Raw genomic sequence first — 22,012 nt, 5'->3', positions numbered from 1 at the left:
ATACAGACAAATGAACTGACCGGCAAGCTAACAGAGGATTGTCTGGCATAAACGTGTCTCACAACACAAACACAGACACTGTGTAATCATGGACATGACCTTGTGTTGAGTCAGAGCACAGCTGTGTTTAAACACATTGTGTTTTATGAAGATACTTAGGAGAAGTTTATTCACCCCAATCTCCTCAGGTCCCCTTCCTTTCCTGTATGTAAAATCTCCATGTTTCCCAAGGACCCCATTAAGCATATGGTGGAATGGCTGAACTTGGGTTTATTTGTCCTAGAGTGTTATCAGTAAATCTCTGCACAAAGATGCCCGATATAGTGATAGAATCAGGGAGGGGAACTCCATAGTTTATCATGACAACTCTCAGGATATAGTTTGCACAGCCATGCTACTGTGATCATGTAGCCATGGCGCTGCTGCACAAATAGCATACGTGAAATTACCCATAGCAGATCTAGACAGGTGGAGCTGGGGAGGTGGAAGGTTTCACTGCAGGACCGGGGTGCGTTCAACTTCACTTTAGACATACACTCACAAACTTCCCTTCTCCACCTCCATTGAAGTGCATTCTACTTCGTCAGGTGGACAAGGGAAGTTTATATAGACAGACACTCAACCCCTAGATTTTACTAGAGGGAGCGAAATCAATAAATAAGTATACTTCAGGAGTTCCATATACCATGATGCAACATGATTGTGACGATATGGCAGATGATGTTTAATTTATCCCACCACACACAACTTAATTAATTATTTTGAGATATAAAGGCATAATAATTGTGGCTACATTAAGTTGACTGTTTGTTAAACAAGCTGTGTTTCCATCCAAAGTTGCGAATTTAACTTGTTTGCAAAATTGGAATGTCGCATAAAACATTTGTAAATAAGCACAGATTCCCTCCTGTTAAACTGGCATGCAATATCACTAAAAAAAGTTGGTCAAGCCACAGAATATAATAATTTTCATTTATTATTTATTATAAATTACTTGCATCTCAGAGCAAGCAGACAAAACACAATAAATGTGGTCATTGCTTTCGGAGGTGGATGCCTGCTGTTTGGGAATGCAGTTGTGTAAGACAGTTCTGGGAGGCAATTATACAAAAATACTTTGATGATAGACTTTGCTTGGGCATTTCAGAATGACCACAACAACATTTCAGATGCTGTGCAACAAGATCCATCTGCTGGTTAGTCAGGTTATGCCCTCCCATAGCGCACATGACTTTTTTGATGTGCAGGGAGGAATTTATTCAGAAAATGCGTTTCCATCTCCCATTATTCCCATTAATCCTTTTTTGCACAAGACAAAAAACACTTCAAACGAGCGTTTTTTTTTGCCATCTCCATCACTCGTTTCTGATGTGATACTTCAAAAACGTGCATTAAAGCAGGGTGATGGAATTATAGATAATGTCATTGTTTACTGAAGGGGTTCTCACTATGTTTTGACTACAAGGGAAATTCCCTTTCAAGGCTGTTTTTTTGAATGACATTTGCTAGTAATTTGTTTAGAATTTTTTTAAATCTTATTTTATTCTTGCCTCCCACACTCTATTTCTGTCATGGTGTTTGTGCACATTTCTGGTTGAGTGGGGGGGGGAAACCCTCTCACACATCTGCTGCCCTCTGGGCTTTCACACTGTGAGATTATTCCAGCTACTAAGCAGCTGTTCAATATTTTAACCTTTAGCTGATGATCCTCCGAGATTTCATTCCAAATCACTCAGCTATTTACATCTTGATGAGCAGAGCCTCGTACGAAATACCGCCCGGGTCAAAATTGTTGACGTGCTTGTTAATTTTCCTATTAAACTCAATTTAAGTCAGAACATTGTTTGGGGTAAGTGCTCTCTGAGCTAAAAGATGTCATGTAACGATCTGTCAACACAATTAGTGGTTTTCTGTTCCTCTCTACTAGGAATGAAGCATGCCTTCTTGCAGTCGCTTGTTTGTAAAGCCTAAATATCATGTATTCTGAGAGGGAATAATAGAGAGAACACCTGCCTATATATAATATTAGAAGCTGTGACCTGTCAAACATCCGCCACATCTGGCATAAACCATTTAGAGCAGCCGACAAAAGTGAAGGGTCACTCCTCCAGAGACCTGTTATCATTACTGAAACTCTCAAACATTTGCGCTATCTGGCTCGCAAGGCCTATCCCAAAACAGCCCTCACCATGCAGTCATTCCACTCTCACATACCTAGTAACTGCACACAGGGAATGGATTCATTTGCACTGTGGGATACATCACTACTGCCACTAATAAACAGCATGTGAGCTGAAGGCTAGTCAGGTTGCCAGGGTAACTATTAAACTTTGCACTTGCTTAATGCAGAAGAGTTGTGTACAAATATATCTTCATCAAGAGAGAATGTGTAAACTATCTGCTGTTTGTATATCATACACAGCAATTATGTATATATTTGCATGCAATGCTTATATATGGAGTGATTTAGATGTCTCTTCATCAGACTTTTACACTCAGTAACCCCCCAGTTCTGAAAAATTAGCTCAGTTGTGAGTTTTTCGTTTTTTTTTTTTTATTATTATTTATTTATTTCCTGCTCAGAGCAAACACATTTAAGCTATATCACACAAGCAGATAATCACAGTCCTGCTGAAATTCAGACTGGCAGCGCATCCATGAACGTGATTGTTTTAATATAACAATTCCAAGAAAGTTATACAGGATCGGCAAAGGACATCTAGACAGGAATCGAACTCAGGTTGCTGCAAGCACAGTTAAGCTATATGTCGGCACACTAACCATGAGGCTAAATGCCGGCACGAAACAAATTGGTTAAACTAATTTGAATCTAATTGGTTAAATAAATGATTCAGTGACTCACTTTTGCCAACTACTGGTGAAATGTCTTTACACGCAGAAAGACTATTATATACTTTTATTTGCTTCAAAACGTGAGAAAGAGATCTTGGTTCAATTTATGGAGGATTATGTTGGCAAAATCACAAGTTGAGTACAGCTGTCAGTGTCAGTCACACAGGCATGGAACTCAGGAACATTGTCATTCCCAGGTTTTTTTATTCCCTTGTATTATGGTTACTAAAGACTATTTTAGTCTGACTGACCAACCAGGTGGTTGTTGATGGAGTTATATAACCTGGTGAAATAAATTGAAAGAAATTAAAAAAAAAAAAAAAATGAAAGTACATACACACAAGTGAAGGCCAACAAATCAGAAGATGAGTTGTGGTCTATTCACTACAGCCTCTGTTATCATTAAAGACACCACTGGGACTGCTTATTAAAATTGCTACACATTCAGTTTTCAAGAAACATGTTAAACAACCACACAAATTTAGATCATATCAATGAAAGACTGCCTTTGGCTATTCAAATCTGTATGCTTATATGCAATTAATAGTTTCTGACTGGGATCTTTGTATCTATGTAGAGATTAGAGGGATAGTTGACCCAAAAATTAATCATTTCCTCACCCTGAAGTTCTTCCAAACCTTCTGCCTTCTGTTGAACACAAAGGAAGATGTTTTTAACCAAACAGTTGCTGGCTGCCAACATTCTTCAAAATATCTTCTTTTGCATTCAAGCGAAATTCATATAGGATTGGAAGAACTTCAAAATGGAGAAATTATGACAAAAAATGGTTGTGAATCACAGAGGTTGGCTATGTTTATTGAGGAGCATAAAGATGTGGTACACTTGCTAAAGACATTTATCTGCAAGCTGAAACTTGCCATTTGAGGCTCTGGGGCACTTAAACAATCATCATGCTCTGGTAAAGTGCTTAGTAGAGTTAGCATTGCTTTCTTTTTTTTAATCAAAGGACCTAGAGACAAGAGACATAACAACGGCTGGGTCTGTGGTTTGTATGTGATGATCCATTGCAGTTGATAGCAGTTATTTTAGGGTCTGTTTCCATGGTCATGGTTGGGGTCTGCAGGAGAGCTCAATATAACTGCAGCCACTTGTTGAGCTGTGGCTTGTCATTGTTGTGATATTTCTTAACATCTTGATTGACTAGAAAACAGTGAGAGCTCAATGAATATTTCACAAGAATGAGCTTATGCCTGAAAACTTTAATAACAGAATCCCATTCAATGACTGTGCATTTTCACATTTCGGTAATTTCCAATAATTTGTAGCATGTCTGCCTTTTGTTATCCACTACATGCGGATTGTTTCAAACAACAGTTCAAATTAAATTTATGTAACTACACAGGTTATCTTACAATTATGTTCTGACATAATAGAGAAACAAATCTTCACAAACAAAAGCACTAACAGACAGTATATTGATAAAATATCTTGTTGTTTCACTTATAAAGTTATATATCACATAGATCACAATAACACCTAAACATATTCTGTTTTAAAAGCCTAACTGTGCCAGCAGTGGCAAAAAGACAATCTGTCTTCCACAAGACGAGCCTCAACAGATTGAGCCTTGAAAATGACCTATAGAAAATCCATTTAAAAAGTTAATCCCTCTGGAAGTTGTTTTCTAATGGCATGCACACCTTTCAGCTTATTTAATCTTTCTGCAACTTAAGAGACACTGCAGGCAAAAACACTGTTTTTTCATGCACCTGTCAAGTTTGAGATTTTGGGCTTAGTGTTTTTTCAGACTAGTGGAAAGAAAACATCCACAAGACACTGTTAAGTGTTTCATTTCTAGCACTTTATCTATCTGTGTCAACAGATTTCAATTACAATACATATTTTTAAAGGCTGTTTTCTCAAAATGAGTTTTTTTTTTCTCCTACATCACTGAGCCATAAATCTCCACTTCAGTAGCACTTACACACACACACCAAACTTTACATTTTTATTCCTGTCTATATCCTGAAGGCTTTTACGGAGGGATTTGTTCATATATAAATTGCTTGATTATATACATTTTAATCCCCCACAAATTGTGAAAATATAGTGTTTTCTGTCCGTTCTAAGCATTTTCTGAATTATTGCGTGACAAAAATGAAAGATAAAACTTTTGACTCTAATATGTCAAAAAATAAAATAAACAAGATTTTTTAAAACTGACATCCAATGTTTAGATTTTTGTACAAGAAATGTATGCAAATTAGCGCATATTTCATTAAATAATGACTAATTTTCATATCTAAACCTAACATTTTAAAAAACTTGTAATACAAAAAAAGTTTGTAATTATCAGTGTAATCAATCAGCTGGTTAAATAAGGCGATAACCAGGCTATTAGTCCTTTTTTTTTACCCTATTCACCTGCAGTGTCTTCCCTTAAGGCTCAGAATACAGGGGACAATTTAGTACAAGCACGTACTACAGCTACTGGAGCATTTACAGTCTGGATTGGGCAACATTCCGTTTAAGAGGGGCGTGTTTACTAGTTTTCATCGGAATGTAGGCACACACTGGGCTGAGCTTCAGGTGAATGCGGCAGCACGCAATGCTGCGGCTCTCATTCACATCAGTACAAACTCTGGCTTACTTTATTTGCACACGCCGGATCATCACAGAAGCTGCTTTTTGACAGGTAACTCACTACTACCTTATTATGCGTGCTGCGTTTATATATGTTTTGTTTGTGATCGGAAATAAGTTTTACTCTCACAGAGGATGCTCATAGAGCCTATAACGGATTAGGCTACTATAAAAATATTTCATTATGATGTACACCTTTTTCCTGATCTTTTTAACTTGCCACAATAATTTCAGTCATTTCTAATCAGAGTTTCAACTTGATTTATTAACTTGAGTAATTAAATTCAAAGTGGTTGGAAATATTCAAAAATTGATCACTGCGCTGTCACTTTGATTGTAGCCTACTGAAACAAGACAGCATCTCAATGTGATTTAACTTAACGATAGTAGGCTATATTATGCTAAGATAGCCTATATAAATGTTTTTTTCGTTTATTACTATATTATCATTATCAAGAAAAAAGTCTAGCCTATGCTGTTGAGTTTATGAATGTAATGACGCATAAAGTTTGTGCAACGATAAAATTAGAACAAACGCAATATTCTGTCTCTTCTCAGATGATGTGAATCTGAAACTGAATGTGAAATCTACAGGAGGGTCATGTGTCCTCACCGAAGAGACGTTATTTTCTCTCAATCTCAAGGAAAGCTGATGTTGTTTGTGACTGAGAGGCTCAGGTAAAGTGCACAGAAACCCACCTGAAGACAGAAGATCTGAAGGCTTGTAACCAGACCTTCTCCTTGTGAGATCGGACGCTGGACCCTGATATGAAACTGAAAGCAATTCAGTTTGCTCTAAGAAACAGCACCTTGAAAAAGTGAGGAGGACTTTAAATAATGCAAATAAGGGGAGAGGATGTGAAGCCTATATTTATTTTCAATGATTCACTTTTATTCAGGATTATGTAGGATTCCTTCAGGTTATCCTCTTCGGGCCATGCGCATGAGAAAACTTTAGGAAAAGTCCCAGCAGAGGAAACACTTGTGAAACATGGATGCAATTAGGTTTCCTGACTTTTTTGATGATAAAAACCACCGGGATCACACATCTTGTGGTCTTTACTTGATCAGATGAGTCCAGTTTCAGATCTCAAGAAGTTATTTTGTGACACCTGATAAAGACCTAAAATGCAGAAGTCAAACAGGTATGTGGATCATGCATTTCCTCTACTGTGTCTGTGTCTGAACACACGTTGATGGTTTTATTGAATTGCTGAAGGGAAGATGGAAAAGAACAAAGGAAACAACCTGGAGTAGACTCGAGTTCTCTTTTTAGTTAAGGCTATGACGTTATGATTAAAAAAATACAGTAAAAATTCACCTCTTCTATGACGAACATGTTTTCATCTCTAAATTAAAATGATTATTATTATTTGATGCTTACCATTTAAATTCGGTTAAAAAGCACCAACACACAGGAAGCCAATTTTGTCAAGAAAACATGTGACCCTTTGAAAACTATATATTTCTAATGTTTTTCATTTTTATCATCTCAGACATCCTCATTTGTTATTGACCCATATGCTTTATTTGTTGCAACTGAATTATACAAAACCAAATTTGATTTCAGTCATAGATACTTTGCAATTTTCATCATTTGCTCCACATTTTTATTATTAGTTTCTGGAAACTCACTATATTTATTGCATTTGAATGCTTTTATAATATTTTCAACTATTATAATAGCTTTTCAGTAGCCTACTGGTGATTACATATCTGTGACACCATTTTTTTTATACTGTCGGTGGCGTTTTTTTTTTTTTGTAGTGTTAGTAGAATTTTTGGCTATGGTTGAACATTTTTCTAAAACTGTTTTAAAATGGTCCCACATCCAGGAAACAGCTGTTCTAAACTAATCTAATCTTTAAGAGGAGAACAGTTTACTGTTCACATAAACTTGGGGTGCATCTGCTTGACCCATAAACAAATTAAAGACATTAAGTTCAGATTTAGCACTTTGTGGTCCGTCTGCCAGAAACCTAATAGTTGCAGACCCGTTTAAGGTTTATTATATGTGGTTTTAACTGTAAAAACATATAGCCTATATTTAGAATTTAAAGTATTATTAATGTTAAAGTCATTTTGTTTTTGTTTTTTTATCACATTGTCATGAACGGCACAGGTTTATATTCTTACCTGAAGGCTTTAGCAGTCAAAACCATAAACATTAACATCATTTAACTATAGACCTCTTGACCTTCGACCTTGACAATAAATTAAGCTTCAATATGCTAAACTGTTGAGTGCAGGCTGTACTGTTATTATTATGCATTACTTACTGTCTGTATCTCTTTTGATCCTGTTTATTCACGATGATTAGAGATGCACATGTAATCAAAGGAAGATGTATTTCATCATATTACTCTTCTGAATCAGTTCTTCATGGGAGTGTATTGTTTATAATTGACCATTGTTCACTCTGGGTTGCTATTAAAAGAAGCCTCTTAGCCCATAAGCACATGTCCACAGACGATTAATAAGAGAAATAATGTTTGTACACAAATCTATGATGGAGAAAAGAATATTGTAGTGTGTTTACATGAGTTTTCCCTATTAATCTTCTCAAATTTCAAATTCATAGACATTGCAACAATATAAAAGAAGACGGTTGGGCTTTAGCAAAGCTGTAAAGAGTTTCTGAGAATCTGCTCCTTTGATGAGTCAGTCGTTGTGTGGTCTCTTAGTATTCTGACCTCACTGGTGGGAGTCAGACTCATACTCTAAAAATGCACGTAAACATGTTTTCTCAGTGGTGGTGATTTCTCAATGTATAGGCCACACTATAAGTCATTAATCAAGAGTCTTTGATGTAAAGCGACAACACATATACAATGAGCCCTGAAGTCCGGGCTCCATTTTAAAGTCAAATAAGGTGGTTTGTAAGACTTTGTGATTAACTTACATGATTTATTTTCTCTGTCTCCAGGAAGCTGTCTCTGTGCCAGGCCCTCACTCTCATAACACTGCTGTCGTCTCCAGGTTGCCTGTCCTCTCTGCCTGTAAGATGGTCCCTATATTCCATTATCCTTCAGTTTATAGACTGTTTGCAACAGTAACTTAAATGTCCTGTCAGGCAGTTAAACTGAATTTTTAAGGACAAGCTTGAACAGTCAGTTGGGTATGCTCAGACTGGCAAGGCACGCTGCCAGGGTTTTGCTCACTTTAACTAGAGTGTTGTCTTTCCTGTTGATTGCCAAGAAGAGAGCTTAATCAGAGAAACCCGGGCAGGATCACCTAGGGGGATTCAGAGACTGGGATGCCACCCTGTATTATTTTGGAATTGCTGTTTATACACAATGCAGAAGTGATAAGTTAAGAAGAACATGACATTTGGTTTGTGCTCTATCTTTAGCCTTTAAAATGTTCTTCACCCTTAAAAAAAATAATTAAAAAAATGGTTCTTTTAAGAACTGTTCTCTGAAAGGATCTTTGAGAAACCATGGTTTTTCTATGGCATTGCTGTGAAAAACCCCAACTGGATGCTTTATTTTTAAGAGTGTATGTGTATTGATCGATATTTATATATGAATAAAAGCCTAAATTAAATCTGTTCATCATATAAAGTGACCGTGTCTCTTCAAAAGACTTGGATTAAACCCTTTGATTCACATTGATTGCTTACAATGTCAACCAAAGCGTCAAAGTTTTGGTGGAATTTATTCTTCAGTGGAGAGACAGAAATCTCTCAGCTTTGATTCAGTGTTCATTTTGACAGGCATTTTTGATTTAGTCTTAGTCTTTATCTTGAGACAAAAATCGTTAATAGTCTTAGTCACATTTTAGTCATTTGAGTATTTCATAGTTTTAGTTGACAAAAAGTCATTAGCTTTTTGTCAACTTTTAGTCATTATTTTAGTCAAACTGCAGTTCCCAACATTTTGACAAATCTGAGCAGTACGCTCTTCTGTGTCAGCCGCGGTCTGCTGATGCACTGTTTTCTTTCAAACCAAAGCGTAAATACACGTAAAAAACTTATACTTGTGGTGCGGCTGACACAGAAGAGCATACTGCTCAGATTTGTCAAAATGGTGCTACGCTGATTTGGAGAGAGACAGAGGAGAGGAATTGTTGCTTTCCTGGACCTTGACAGTGTAATTTACTTGGCAGTCTACGGGACAGTCACAAGCCTCCCTGTTTTCATCCAAGCTTTTATGGGTTTGGAACGACATGGGGGTAAGTGAATAATAACAATTTTTTTTATTTTGCGGTGGAGTAACTCTTTAAGTTAATGGACAACGAACAGTGACGTCTGGTCACCTTATCCCTAACCCTTCAGGTGCTGAGGCCATTGTTTCATATCACTAGTTCACGTTGAAAAGTATGAAAAGCATCATCAGAATAGTCCATCTGCCATCAGTATTTCAATCTGAATATTAGGAAATGATGAGAAAACTTTTTGTACACGAAGAAAACAAAAATAACGACTTTATTCAATAATTTGTATACTCTGTGTCTCTCCGTATCACCGTATCGCCATTTTGGAGAACATCCGCTGAACGCAAACTGTGCACGCATAAAGTCGTTATTTTTGTTTACTTCGCATACAAAAAGTATTCTCATCGCTTCATAACGTTACGGTTGAAACACTGATGGCAGATGGACTATTCTGACGATGTTTTTCATACTTTTCTGGACCTTGACAGTGTAATTTACTTGGCAGTTAATGGGACAGTCACAAGCCTCCTGGTTTTCATCCAAAATATCTTAAATTGTGTTCCAAAGACGAACTAAGCTTTTATGGGTTTGGAATGACATGGGGATAAGCGATTAATGACAAAATTTTCATTTTGTGGTGGAGTATCCCTTTAACTAATATTTTTCATCATCGTCTTCGTTGACAAAATGAACACTGCTTTGATTAAAATATTTTAATTTATGCTCTGAAGATGAACAAAAATCTTATGGGTTTGGAAAGACATGAGGGTGAGTAAATGATGACTGAATATTCATTTGGGTGAACTATAAGTTTCACACGTAGCTATAGGGAAAGCTTGCATGTACTACTCTGCCTTTAGTACCTTCTGGGCCTCACCCAGTCATTTTCCCTCAGTTTCCCTCCCAAGATCCAAGCTAGGTCTTGTCCACCAGTCATTATCATCTTCATTCCACTGGAATTACTTTTACATCTCCTTTAAATCAACATAAACAAGACCTATCGACAGGAGGCCAACAAGTTCATTTCAGATTTATGAATTTCCTAAAACTCTTTCCAAGAACTCCAAAGTCAACATGTCCTTTTTAAAATCTTGCCTTTGGGGGGAAGCTAGTGTTCTAAAGGTTAAAGGTCGTACATTAATCTGCTTTGCCCATGGGCCACATGGCAGACTGTCATCAACACTAATTTGAGTCTTTGCTACGGTAATTAGGGCAGTTCCAGGTCATTCTGGTACTGAAGATGGTGGACGTCGGTCATAAAGCACTATTGTGTCTGTGAGAGTGCAGTCATCTGTCGTTTTAACCCTCACAGCTAGACATCCTCACTCATTACCAAACCTCTATTCACCACAGGTCCGTAGGCTAAATAAGTTCAGGAGATTCAGACACACATACCATTTCTTCCTGTAATGATAACCTAATTAAATGAGTCCAACCGAACCTACATTTTCTGTAATATTTCCATTGAAAGGGTTAATCTTAGGAACCGGTACACAGCTCTATACCAAAAAGCAGTATATATGTGCCAGTAAAACATCCCTTTAGGGGTCGAACTTTGGAATGCAAGTTCAATGCTCTGTTTGTATGCTGAAATCTTTTCATTTTGTTGCGACGTGTTAACACGCCTCATGTGACTCTCTGAGTTGCTCAAATTAGATTTACGTGATACCGTGGATGAATATTATTCAAGGAAGACAATCAGCTGCTCTGTGTGAAGTTGTTTAACACGATAGAAGCTGAAAAACATGCTCTCCACACCTACATTACATTAAGAAGAATACACACACCTTGAGGAGATGTTATGCCTCAGGCAACCTATGGAAGCTCCTCACTCTTCACGGGCTGTTACTGCCTGTTTGTCTCGGATCAAAGCCAGCAGCGGGTCTAAGAACGATAGAGTCATGTTATCCTTGAAGACGATGAGTGGTGGTCTGATAGGAATACCGCTTGTGTTATGGAGACTGTGTGTAAAAGAGCTGATGTGGCGTCCTCAGTCGAGCACCTGGGGAACATTCAAACACTTCCACAAATGTCAAGTGCAGTCTAGCAAAGCCGATGAGCAGGAAATGTTTAGGTGGGCTCTCATATCATGTGTCTTGAGCACTAGTGTGCAGTCATTTACACTGTAAGCACAGGATTCCTTCAGTTTAGTACTTAACATACAACAAATGACTTTATGAACAAATGCATTTAACTTTATATATTTTACATACTGTTGTTTTAATGTACAAGCTTGCAAAAAACATCTCAGCACAACTTAATTTATCAGCTCTACCACCTCTGCTGTCTCTCTTTGTTGTTGTTCTGCAACCTTTAATTCACTTCTTTGTTTATACCTTTGCAGTCATCCAGAGGAGTAGAGCTGGGAGTTGAGCGACCACAGATGCACAGGCAAATACATTTCATGAACGAGTGGGCCTCGTGGGGCGGGTGGTCCGTGTGTTCACGCTCCTGTGGGGGTGGGGCCTCTGTCCGTACACGCACCTGCATCACCAGGTAAAGCACAGACTTTGTTACCCCATAACACCATCTTCTCTGCTGTCAGATGATTATACATGTGGGCAAAGAAAAATTAGTAGTCATGAAAAGTATTGGACCCTTAATTTTTCCTCTTGACCATAAAAGGCACACAATCTAAATTGCAAAACCACAATTTTAAATGGAATAGCTGATTTCATATTTCCATTAATGACACTACAAAAATATACATTTAGTGCTGTCAAACGAATAATCGGATCCAAAATAAAAGTTTTTGTTTACATAATATATGTGAGTGTATTGTGTATATTTATTATGTATATATAAATACACACACATGCATGTATATATTTAAGAAAATGTTACGTTTATATATTAAATATATTTATATATATGATATAAATGATGTAAATACATGTAAAATTTTCAAAATATATGCTGTATGTGTGTGTATTTATAAATACATAATAAATATACACAATACACACATATATTATTTAAACCAAAATGTTTATTTTGGATGCGATTAATTGTTTGACAGCACAAAATAAATATTAATAATTATTATTTCAAAAGTAATTTATACATTCTGTAAAAGAGGCTTCTTGCTCCAGGTAGGGGGCCAATTTACTCCAATCATTGTATCTTATTTCCTTCTAAATAGTTCATAGTCATATCTTAAAAGTACATATGACTATACTCCAAGGTACTAATATGCAATTTTTAAGGGCAGATTAGGTGCAGTAAAGTTCCTTTATTGCCCCAGTGACAAGCTGTTGTAGCTCTAAAGGTTCAGTTTTTGCCAATTTTTTCTGACACTAAAAAAGAAAAAAGGACGCATCCTGTGTGAACAGCCTTATGGTGTTTTACTTGATCATGTTTGATTATTGTTTCTCTCTTTAGAAATCTGGTAGGAGGGCCTTGCTCGGGGGACACCAGGCAATACAAGATTTGTAACACAAAGGTGCAGTAAATTCTTTACAGTTTGAACAGGATGTCTATATACACATACATTTCAGTAACACCTTGCATATTAGTGCTAAATATTGATAGTTTTTATGTATTTGGTTATCTATTTTGTTGTATTTTTTGCTTGGACATAAGGTCATCTAGCCTCAAACCTGTCAGATTTTAAATAGATGGTTCTCAGTTTCGTAACTTCACTTTTTGATTTATTACTTACTACATAAATTGATTCAGGCTAACATTATAACATACCAAAAAATAAAAATAAATAGTTTCATCCCTAAAATATACTTTTACTATATTTTACTCCTACTGTAAATGTGGCATTTTGATTAAAATTGCTGATTTATAAATGTTATTTTAGTTAATCTCCTGTTTTAATTTTACTTTGGATGTGCATGGTTCATATGATCTGTGTCACTATATATTGATGTCAGGCAAACAAAAGTTCCCTGTCTTGTGAAAGTCAAAAGTCCTGTGCTTGTATGTGTATGGACTTTTTTCAAATTGTGCACAGTGACAAAGAATGTACATTACCAGATGAGTAAGCTGCCTTTCACTGTTCTCTGGGACACATCAAGATGGATTAGCAGTGTGTGTTCCTGACTACCTCTGAATGTGGTTTGTTTGAGTGATTATATCATGAAACGTATTGAACCTCGCTTACCCCTGTGATCCCAATACCTGGGACAGATATTAAAAACAGGTTTAAATGGGGTTATTCATGTGTTGTGTTTATCCTGAGTCCAACAGGGCTGTTAGTGATCCTAAGAGTGTTAATGAATCGGGGCTTTAGCAGCTCTAGATGTGTGTTTTCTCTCCTGAGCTTTGTGTCTGTAACATCAGAAGTGTCCTGCTGACTCAATGGACTTCAGAGAACTGCAGTGTAAAGCTTTCAATGACAGACCCCTGGTCACTGGCAGCAGTTACCATTGGACTACCTTTCATGGAGGTCAGTGAAGCATGACTCTTCTCTTTTGAAGCATGTGTTGTGTTACTGTGTGGATTTCTCCTTCTGCTAGGTGCTTATACTGACTGAAACCTGATTTATACTACTTTCAGGATCTGACCCATGTGAGCTCAGCTGCCTGGCAACTGGACACAACTTCTACTACAACTTTGGGCGGGTTCTTGATGGCACACCATGCCAATCAGATCAGGGGACAGTCTGTGTGAATGGAAAGTGTCTGGTGAGTAGATGGTTCTTAGGACACGGCTTCTTAATAGCTAACAGCCACAAAGTACTGTGCACCCTGCCAAAAAAAAATAAAATACAATAAATAAATAAATATATATATATATATATATATATATATATATATATATATATATATATATATATATATAAATACTTATATCTACCTGATATCTACCTGATGTGACACTTAAAAAATTAATAATTGATACATAAAAATGTATAATCTATTTTTAAATGGACAAATTATTAGATATATTTAAAAATGTTTAAAACAAATTAATAAAAAATAATTTTTAAATTGACTAACAAAATAGACATTTAACAGTATTTTTAAACAGATGTTTTAAATAAAATGCTAAGTAGAAAATGTTTGAAATGTATTTAGGGTTATTGCATCATATTTCTAAGTTGAATTTGTCTATTTCACCCTCTTCTTCTGTCTAAACTTATAAATGTTTTTACTATATTGTTTCATGTGTCATGGTATTATAATAGTATCTTGTATTGTTACTTGTCACTAGCATATGTGTATGGTGTTCAGTACCATGGTGTATATCACCATCTGATACCATCAATGTACTATTTTTTCACCACAGGTATTTTTGTAAGGACAAATTAAAGTATTACAAGGTACATATTACAAAATCCGACACATATTTGTGCATGTAAAGATGACTGAATGGACCATAAGCCCCATCTAGTCCTGAAGTCATGCTGGTGTGAATTTGGTTTCCATCACATGAGGACTGGAAAGGAGACGCACATGCACAGTGGGGCCCAATCATTAGCACCATGTGGCAGATTGAATCCATATGTGTGAAGCACACCTTGTGTGTGTGTGGTTGCCCCTCTGTGAGGCCCCGCGAATCATGGGAATGTGCCACTGAGAATCATTATTTCACAAACTACCAAGATCAAGAAAGGAAAGGCAGAGAAAGAGATAAGGATGGGAGGTCATGTATTAGGAGGAGGGTCGCACCTGCATGAAATGGAGTGCACAGGAGGTCTGAAGACAAACAAGGGCTTAATTATATCCTGCAGAAATTGCTGAGGACAGTGCACTCCTGCACACCTCCCTTCTACCTCTGCAGTCTCCCCTGATGTCTCCTCCTCCACCCCCTGTGCTCTGGAGCTTAAGCCAAACTTCTGCCTGAATGGTCCTGATCCCTGCCCGGGCCTCATGATCCCACTCATGTTTGTGTGCGGTGGCTCAGAGAGGCATTAAAGAGTGTCATTCTGCTGCCCGTCTGTTTTCACCTGCCTCTATTTGGACCTGTGCACCTAAACACACACAAACACACACAGAGACCTTTCAGGATGGTGCAGAGTTACACTTATATGATGGACGTTAAAACATATGATTTCTTTTTATTATTATCAATGTTAAAAACAGTTGTGCTTCTTAATACTTTTGTGGAAATCATGATTTAATTTTTTCAGGATTATTTGATAAAGGGAAAGTACAAAAGAACAGCATTTATTTGAAATAGAAATGTTTTGTAACATTATAAATGTCACTTTTAATCAATTTAATGCATACTTGCTAGATAGAAGTATTCATTTCGTTAACACACAAAAAAGTGCATTATGTATACTTCAGTGCATACTAGGAACTGAGGTAGACTTAAAGCAGAAGGTGCAATTTACAATGTTACATTTTTTTAACCTAATCCAACCATTCTGAACACACATATAATTAAAGAAATTAAGTTGAAATGCTGAAAACTCATAAAATCAGTTACAAATGCCAGAAAATATTATGCTGGAGATTAATGGATGAAAACTAATCGTTGCTGCTCTTACAATGATGAAATCATTTTTAGTGTAGTAGATAATGCATTTATTTTGAGGGTCTTTAATCTTGGATGCTTCACTCTTTAGTAGTGTCTAAATTTATTTCCTGGAAGGTCTCCAAGATTCTGTAGGCCATAAGCTGTTCCAGTTTTCATCAGGAGCATTATGGGATCAGCATGTACTGTTAAAACAGAATGTGACGGTGCTTGATATTTTGGCTTCTAATCACAGGGTTTGTGTGTGTGTGTGTGTGTGTGTGTGTGTGTGTGTGTGTGTGTGCAGAAGCCAGGATGTGACTTGATCTTTGGATCTGAGCAGCAGGAGGACGCCTGCATGGTGTGTGGAGGCCACAACTCAACCTGCCTTCATCACAGAAGTGTTTATCAAAGCAACGGGCAGAACAACGGTCAGCAATGAATCTAACTACACTCACTTGACTTTAAACAGCAGAACCAGAAAAATAAGCTCAGAATTCTGCAGATATGTTCTGATTTATATAACATAACTTTGAAATCAATACTTTTATTTAAACGTAGTGTAAGAAATGTGAATTAAAAGTAACTGTATAAATCTTGTTTGAATAAATCCGTGTATGAATCTTGTTATTCAGAGCAGCACAACTGTAAAATTTGGCATTTAGACATGAAATCCTTAACCTACACTACTGTTCAAAAGTTTGAAGTTGAAAGATTATTTATAATGTACACACACACACACACACACACACACACACATATATATATATATATATATATATATATATATATATATATATTCATACATATATTTTAAAATATAATTTATTCCTGTTATGGCAAAGCTGGATGTTCATTTTTGTGGAAACTTTTTTTTTCTGGATTCTTTGATGAATAGAAATTTCTAAAGAACAGCATTTATTTGGAAAAAATAAAGTTTTTGTAGCAAAGCAACAGTCTTCTTTGTCACTTTTGGTCAATTTTTACTTCAACTTTTAAACTGTAGTGTAAGTGATTTCTGGGTGACTCTCTCTCTTTTTCTTCTTTATCTCACGGTTTCTCTCGCCCTCACACATATCTGTGCACTTAGAACACCGACACCTCTGGCTTTGAACTTCTCTGCATGAAACAGAACCTCTTTTAAAATCTTCTTTCATGATGGCCAACTGAAAATACAGAGCATTTACATTGGGGAACACACAGCGATAATACTGGCATTGTTTGGCCACCCAAAAAATACTTGGTTTCCCACGCTCTTCTCCGCATCTGGATTTCTGAGAGTAGGATAACAGATTCGAAGCTGCCAGCACAGACCTCTGTAAAGAGGGTCAAAAGTCAAAGGAGATGAGAAAAGAGCAGCCTGGGTCATAATTCTGCGGTTCAGTGCCTTGCAGTCAGACCAATCCATGTTGCAGCTGCAGCAAGACACACCGTGGAAACGTACAGTTTCGAGCAGGACTGCGCACCTGTTGTAAATAACTGTTTCTTTTTTCAAATGGGCTGATGCATTACTCTCTCATCTGTTTCCCTGCAGGACTGTTTGGGTACAGTGAGGTCACTATGATCCCGGCTGGAGCTACACACATCAGAGTGACTGATAACAGCAGAAACTATCTAGGTTAGAGCACCGCCTTGTGTGAGATCGCTCCAACATATGGTTCTCAGAGCAAAGTGGCAAGGTGCACCATGTGAGACAGAATTGTAGAAGACTAAAAAAAGCATTAACTTTGTCTTTATTAGCACAAAAATATATCATAATGGAGAACAATTTTTCACTATATTCTTCCAGTAACAAAACGTTGTCCCTTTATGCAGTTTGTCAGGTTGCTATATAAGAACATCTGTGATGTGGTAGTGCAATGTCATTAAAAAAAAATCACTTCTTGTAACTGTTTTTCAAAGCACTCCAGAATGGGCGCTCTCAGTTTGTGATCAATGGGAACTGGAAGATCAATGTTCCTGGGGAGTACAATGTGGCAGGAACCAAACTTCTGTACCGACGCTCTGCTGATACCTGGGAGAGTTTTGAAGTTCCAGGACCTACTCAGGAGGACATACACATCATGGTTAGCTTTAAAAAGACACACACACACACACACACACACACACACACACACACACACACACACACACACACACACACAAAAACACAATTCTTAAACCCTATTAGCCAGTACAACTGTGTTAATTTGTTCTGATCTGATTGTAGGTCTTGTCCACTGATAAGATCTCTGGGATTGAATATGAGTACTGGCTACCTCCAGACCGCTATGCCCTGTATCATGGGAGAAGTCAACTTCGGCAGCCTCACCACACATCAAACCACTTGCCCTTTGAACTTCCAACCACTACAACTACCACTACTACAGCCACAACCACCGCTACAACACAGCCAGTCACAAATCCTCAATTCTGGGGTAAAAACCATTCATTCTTAGTATTTAGGAATAAAAATCTATTAAGCTTTTGTTTAAATTACATTAGTTGTAATATGGTATTTAGAAGGATCTTATCTGTGCAGTGACAAGATCATGGATTAAGATAAAGGTATATATTTAATTTGAGTTCATTTGAAGTATGTGTGATGGTAAATATTTGGCAGAAAAGCCCCAGTCGCTTAAAGATTAATGTTAGGAGTCTTTTGTAAATACAACTGTGATTTACGAGGTCATGCCCTCAGGTCCTGCTGCTCACTGGCCTCTTCAACCCCCCTATCAACAGCAGCCAGTCCCACGTTTGGAAAGAGATGAAAACCGCAGAAACCGACTGCCTGCAATACACCGTAGAGGTTAGTACTTTATCATTGCCATTAGTGTATGTCACCGCAAATTCTGAATTCAGTCTTGCATTTAACCCTTAAATGCATACCTGCTTCATTTTTAAAGTTAGACCAACTTTCTTAGTATTCCTCGATCTATTCATTGTAAACCTTATAACAAGAAAAAAAAATTTTTTTTAAAGAAAATGTTTTTTTGGGTAAAAAGTGAATAGGGTAGCTAGTGACCCGAGGTAGATTTTAGTTTAAGTTTATTTTTCCTGCGCAACAATAATTAAATGTCTGATGACTCAATAAATGCAGTTCAACTTTATTCTTCAAGGTGACACTGTTTGATACACAACGATGATGTGATGTTTCACTCATACTTACCGCAGGCATAAAGCAAGAATATCATCAGCAAAAACTGAACTGACTTGAATGGCTTTACTGCAGAGCAATTATTGTACGCAATGAATAATAACTGTCACTGTCATCTGATGGTTGATGTGGAGATCAAAATATGAATTTTGAAGATGTTGAAAACGATAGTTTTGAGAACATGATTGAGATTGCGAATATGAGCCAGATGCTGAATGTAGGGTGTAAGTGCGCTCTGACGATGACAGCGATTGTAAAATCATCTGCTCAAATCGAACCCAAGTTTCAAATGGTAATGAAACATGCTTTATTTTATTCTTTTGTGATTGTTATTAAAATATCAGGAGAGTTTTATGCTGTTGCAGCAGTTAGCGATCCATCCGTGTTGGATAGGTCTGGGTTGCTAAAGACCCGAATATGTAATAATGATTGGTGAAACATCCATGCATTTAAGGGTTAAATACAGTTATTATTTCTGAAACGTTGCAATGTGTTCTTAGCAGCATGAAAAGTAAATCTTTTATTCAAATTGTAAATTGGTTATATTCAGAGAGCAGGTAAATAGTGCTCCCTTTATCATCAGTGAAGATGTCAATCACTTCAGTTCAGCACGAATTGATCTCTGGCTGAGTTCTGCACTCTGGTGAAAACCCCTTTTATAATCAATGAAGCTGTCTACAGTATACTGCACAAATCATCTTTTATTAACATTGTTTATTGATGGGATTCATTCACGTATAGAACACAAAACATTGTGCTGAACAAAATGCCAGCATTTTGAATGGCATTCTGCAGATTCTGTCTATCCTGAGTGCCTGATTGCAGATGTCTTTGATTGGCTACAATTCTCAGGGGACATGTTGCAAATAGAAACCTCTGAAGCTTCACTCAAAAACCATTTGCACAGGAGTGTTTGAAAGCAGGAATCTATCATTGGGTACCAAATACTTGGTTCTACCAGTACTGCAGAAATGTTTTATATAAATATATATATTTTTTTAATTTCAGTGTAAACTTTCTACAAAATTATTTCCATTATTTGCATATCATCTTGAAACTTGATCATTCCCTGTGTTAATTGTTCTTTTGCACTGATGAAAAAGTCTGGTCTTTTTTATGTCATGACATCCTTTTGTAGCCCACTGTGGGAAATGTCGGCAGGTACGAGGGAAAGGTGAGCGCCAGAGACAGTATTGCCAAAAAGATTTTGGTGAGTTCAATCCGTATGTCTCTTCAATGCCAACATAATACAAGTGGTGTAATATGCATAGTGTATTGGATGATGATAATACATTTGTCTGCCGCGACAGTATTTCGAGCAAAAGTGCTGGAAAAAGTCTATCATGGTGAGGAGACCCGCTATGATGTCCAAATCATCCACACATACCGCAACCGTTATCGTCTAGAGCACCGGGAGTTCCTGTGGGCGCCCAACAAATGTGACTGTCCCTTTTTGGAGAAGGGGCATCAGTACGTGTTGATGCTGCGAAGGCATATTAATTATGAAAACACTCTCAATCGCATCCTGTTGGAGGAGGACAGTTACGTTCAGCCTTATCGAGCACGTGAGGACGGCCTGCTGCGCCCCCTAGAAGAGCGCTGCGGTAACAGAGGCAGCAGGACTCCGTTCAGGGGGTGAACACCTGGACGATCACACTTTCACTGCACACTTATTCTGAAGTTCAACTCTTGTGCCAAAAAACTAGGTGCAGACAGAAACCCTGCTCTGACGCTGAATTGAAATCAGTGATTTTACTAAAGCATTTTGCATTCCTCAATAAGGACAGTGGACACTTTGTCAGGATGAATTATGTCTGTGGGGGCATGAGGCAAACCAAAGCAAAGAGAGTCACTAAATGAAGCACTTTAGGTGGACAGTCACCTTTTAAAACTTATACACCAAAGTAAATAATTTACACAGAATTTATAATGCCTTTTCTAGCACCACGTGTTTGTTAATGGCATGAAATCACTTGACAGCATGTATAGCTATCTTTATCATGTGCATTTTGATGTTGTTTTTATATATGTATTTATAAGCAGACAGTATTTCTAGAGGAAACATTGATTTATATATCGACTTATAATTTTAAATGTTTTACCATCAATATTTTTGCTCTTATCAACAGTTATTAAGTCTCTCAGTGAAATGATAATGAGTGTTTATGAGTCACAAATACATTTACACATTCAAGATAAGCAGCATATACATAAAACTGTCTATGGCATAGCGCTTTTGCCAATAAACAGTTGTTTTCTGCTTTATATTTGGCAGCCGTTTTTCCCTTTCATCATTAGCAGACTAACTAAGATTATCCTATTACCTTGATGTGGTTGTTTAATTATAGTCCAGCATTTCTACAAAACACACATAAACTCTAGAATGTGTTTTGTTAAAAATATATTTACAAAAATAACTTCTCTTTTGTGACAGTCACATCAAACTTTCTAACATAAACATACAATTAGGACTAAATGCTCTGGCTGTCACCGGTCTATTAAAGTCATTATACTCTAGATAACAGCCTTTTCTCCCTGTGGCCTTTGATTGGCTGAGACAGTGGGTGGGGCAAGTCCCCAGAGAAACATATATATATATATATATATATATATATATATATATATATATATATATATATATATATATATATATATATATATATATATATATATACATACAGTATATATATATATATATATATATATATATATATATATATATATATATATATATATATATATATATATATATATAAATAAATAATATATATACTGCATATACTGTATACATATATATATATATATATATATATATATATATATATATATATATATATATATATCTATATATAT

The 22,012-nt window shown here is 36.7% G+C and overlaps 1 protein-coding gene across 2 annotated transcripts; it reads left to right on the top strand.

Annotated features, from left to right (window-relative positions):
* Positions 1-5,360: 5,360 nt before the first annotated feature.
* On the top strand, positions 5,361-21,424 carry LOC109068679 (ADAMTS-like protein 5). Of its 2 annotated transcripts, XM_042728224.1 has the most exons (15): positions 5,361-5,509; positions 6,016-6,275; positions 6,357-6,602; positions 8,384-8,456; positions 11,957-12,108; positions 12,994-13,054; positions 13,903-14,008; positions 14,119-14,246; positions 16,331-16,454; positions 17,558-17,641; positions 17,926-18,089; positions 18,233-18,440; positions 18,704-18,811; positions 20,298-20,369; positions 20,470-21,424. In XM_042728224.1, the coding sequence occupies exons 3-15, from the start codon at positions 6,586-6,588 to the stop codon at positions 20,796-20,798; spliced, it is 1,626 nt and encodes a 541-aa protein (XP_042584158.1). In that variant the 5' UTR covers positions 5,361-5,509; positions 6,016-6,275; positions 6,357-6,585; the 3' UTR covers positions 20,799-21,424. The 2 variants fall into 2 exon arrangements, with proteins under 2 accessions (XP_042584158.1, XP_042584157.1); XM_042728223.1 differs by lacking the exon at positions 6,357-6,602.
* Positions 21,425-22,012: the final 588 nt, after the last annotated feature.

The sequence above is a fragment of the Cyprinus carpio genome, chromosome B7 (genome assembly GCF_018340385.1).
Source record: "Cyprinus carpio isolate SPL01 chromosome B7, ASM1834038v1, whole genome shotgun sequence".
Taxonomy (NCBI): domain Eukaryota; kingdom Metazoa; phylum Chordata; class Actinopteri; order Cypriniformes; family Cyprinidae; genus Cyprinus; species Cyprinus carpio.
Note: the sequence above shows the minus strand (reverse complement) of the source record. Positions and strands in the feature narration are given on the sequence as shown.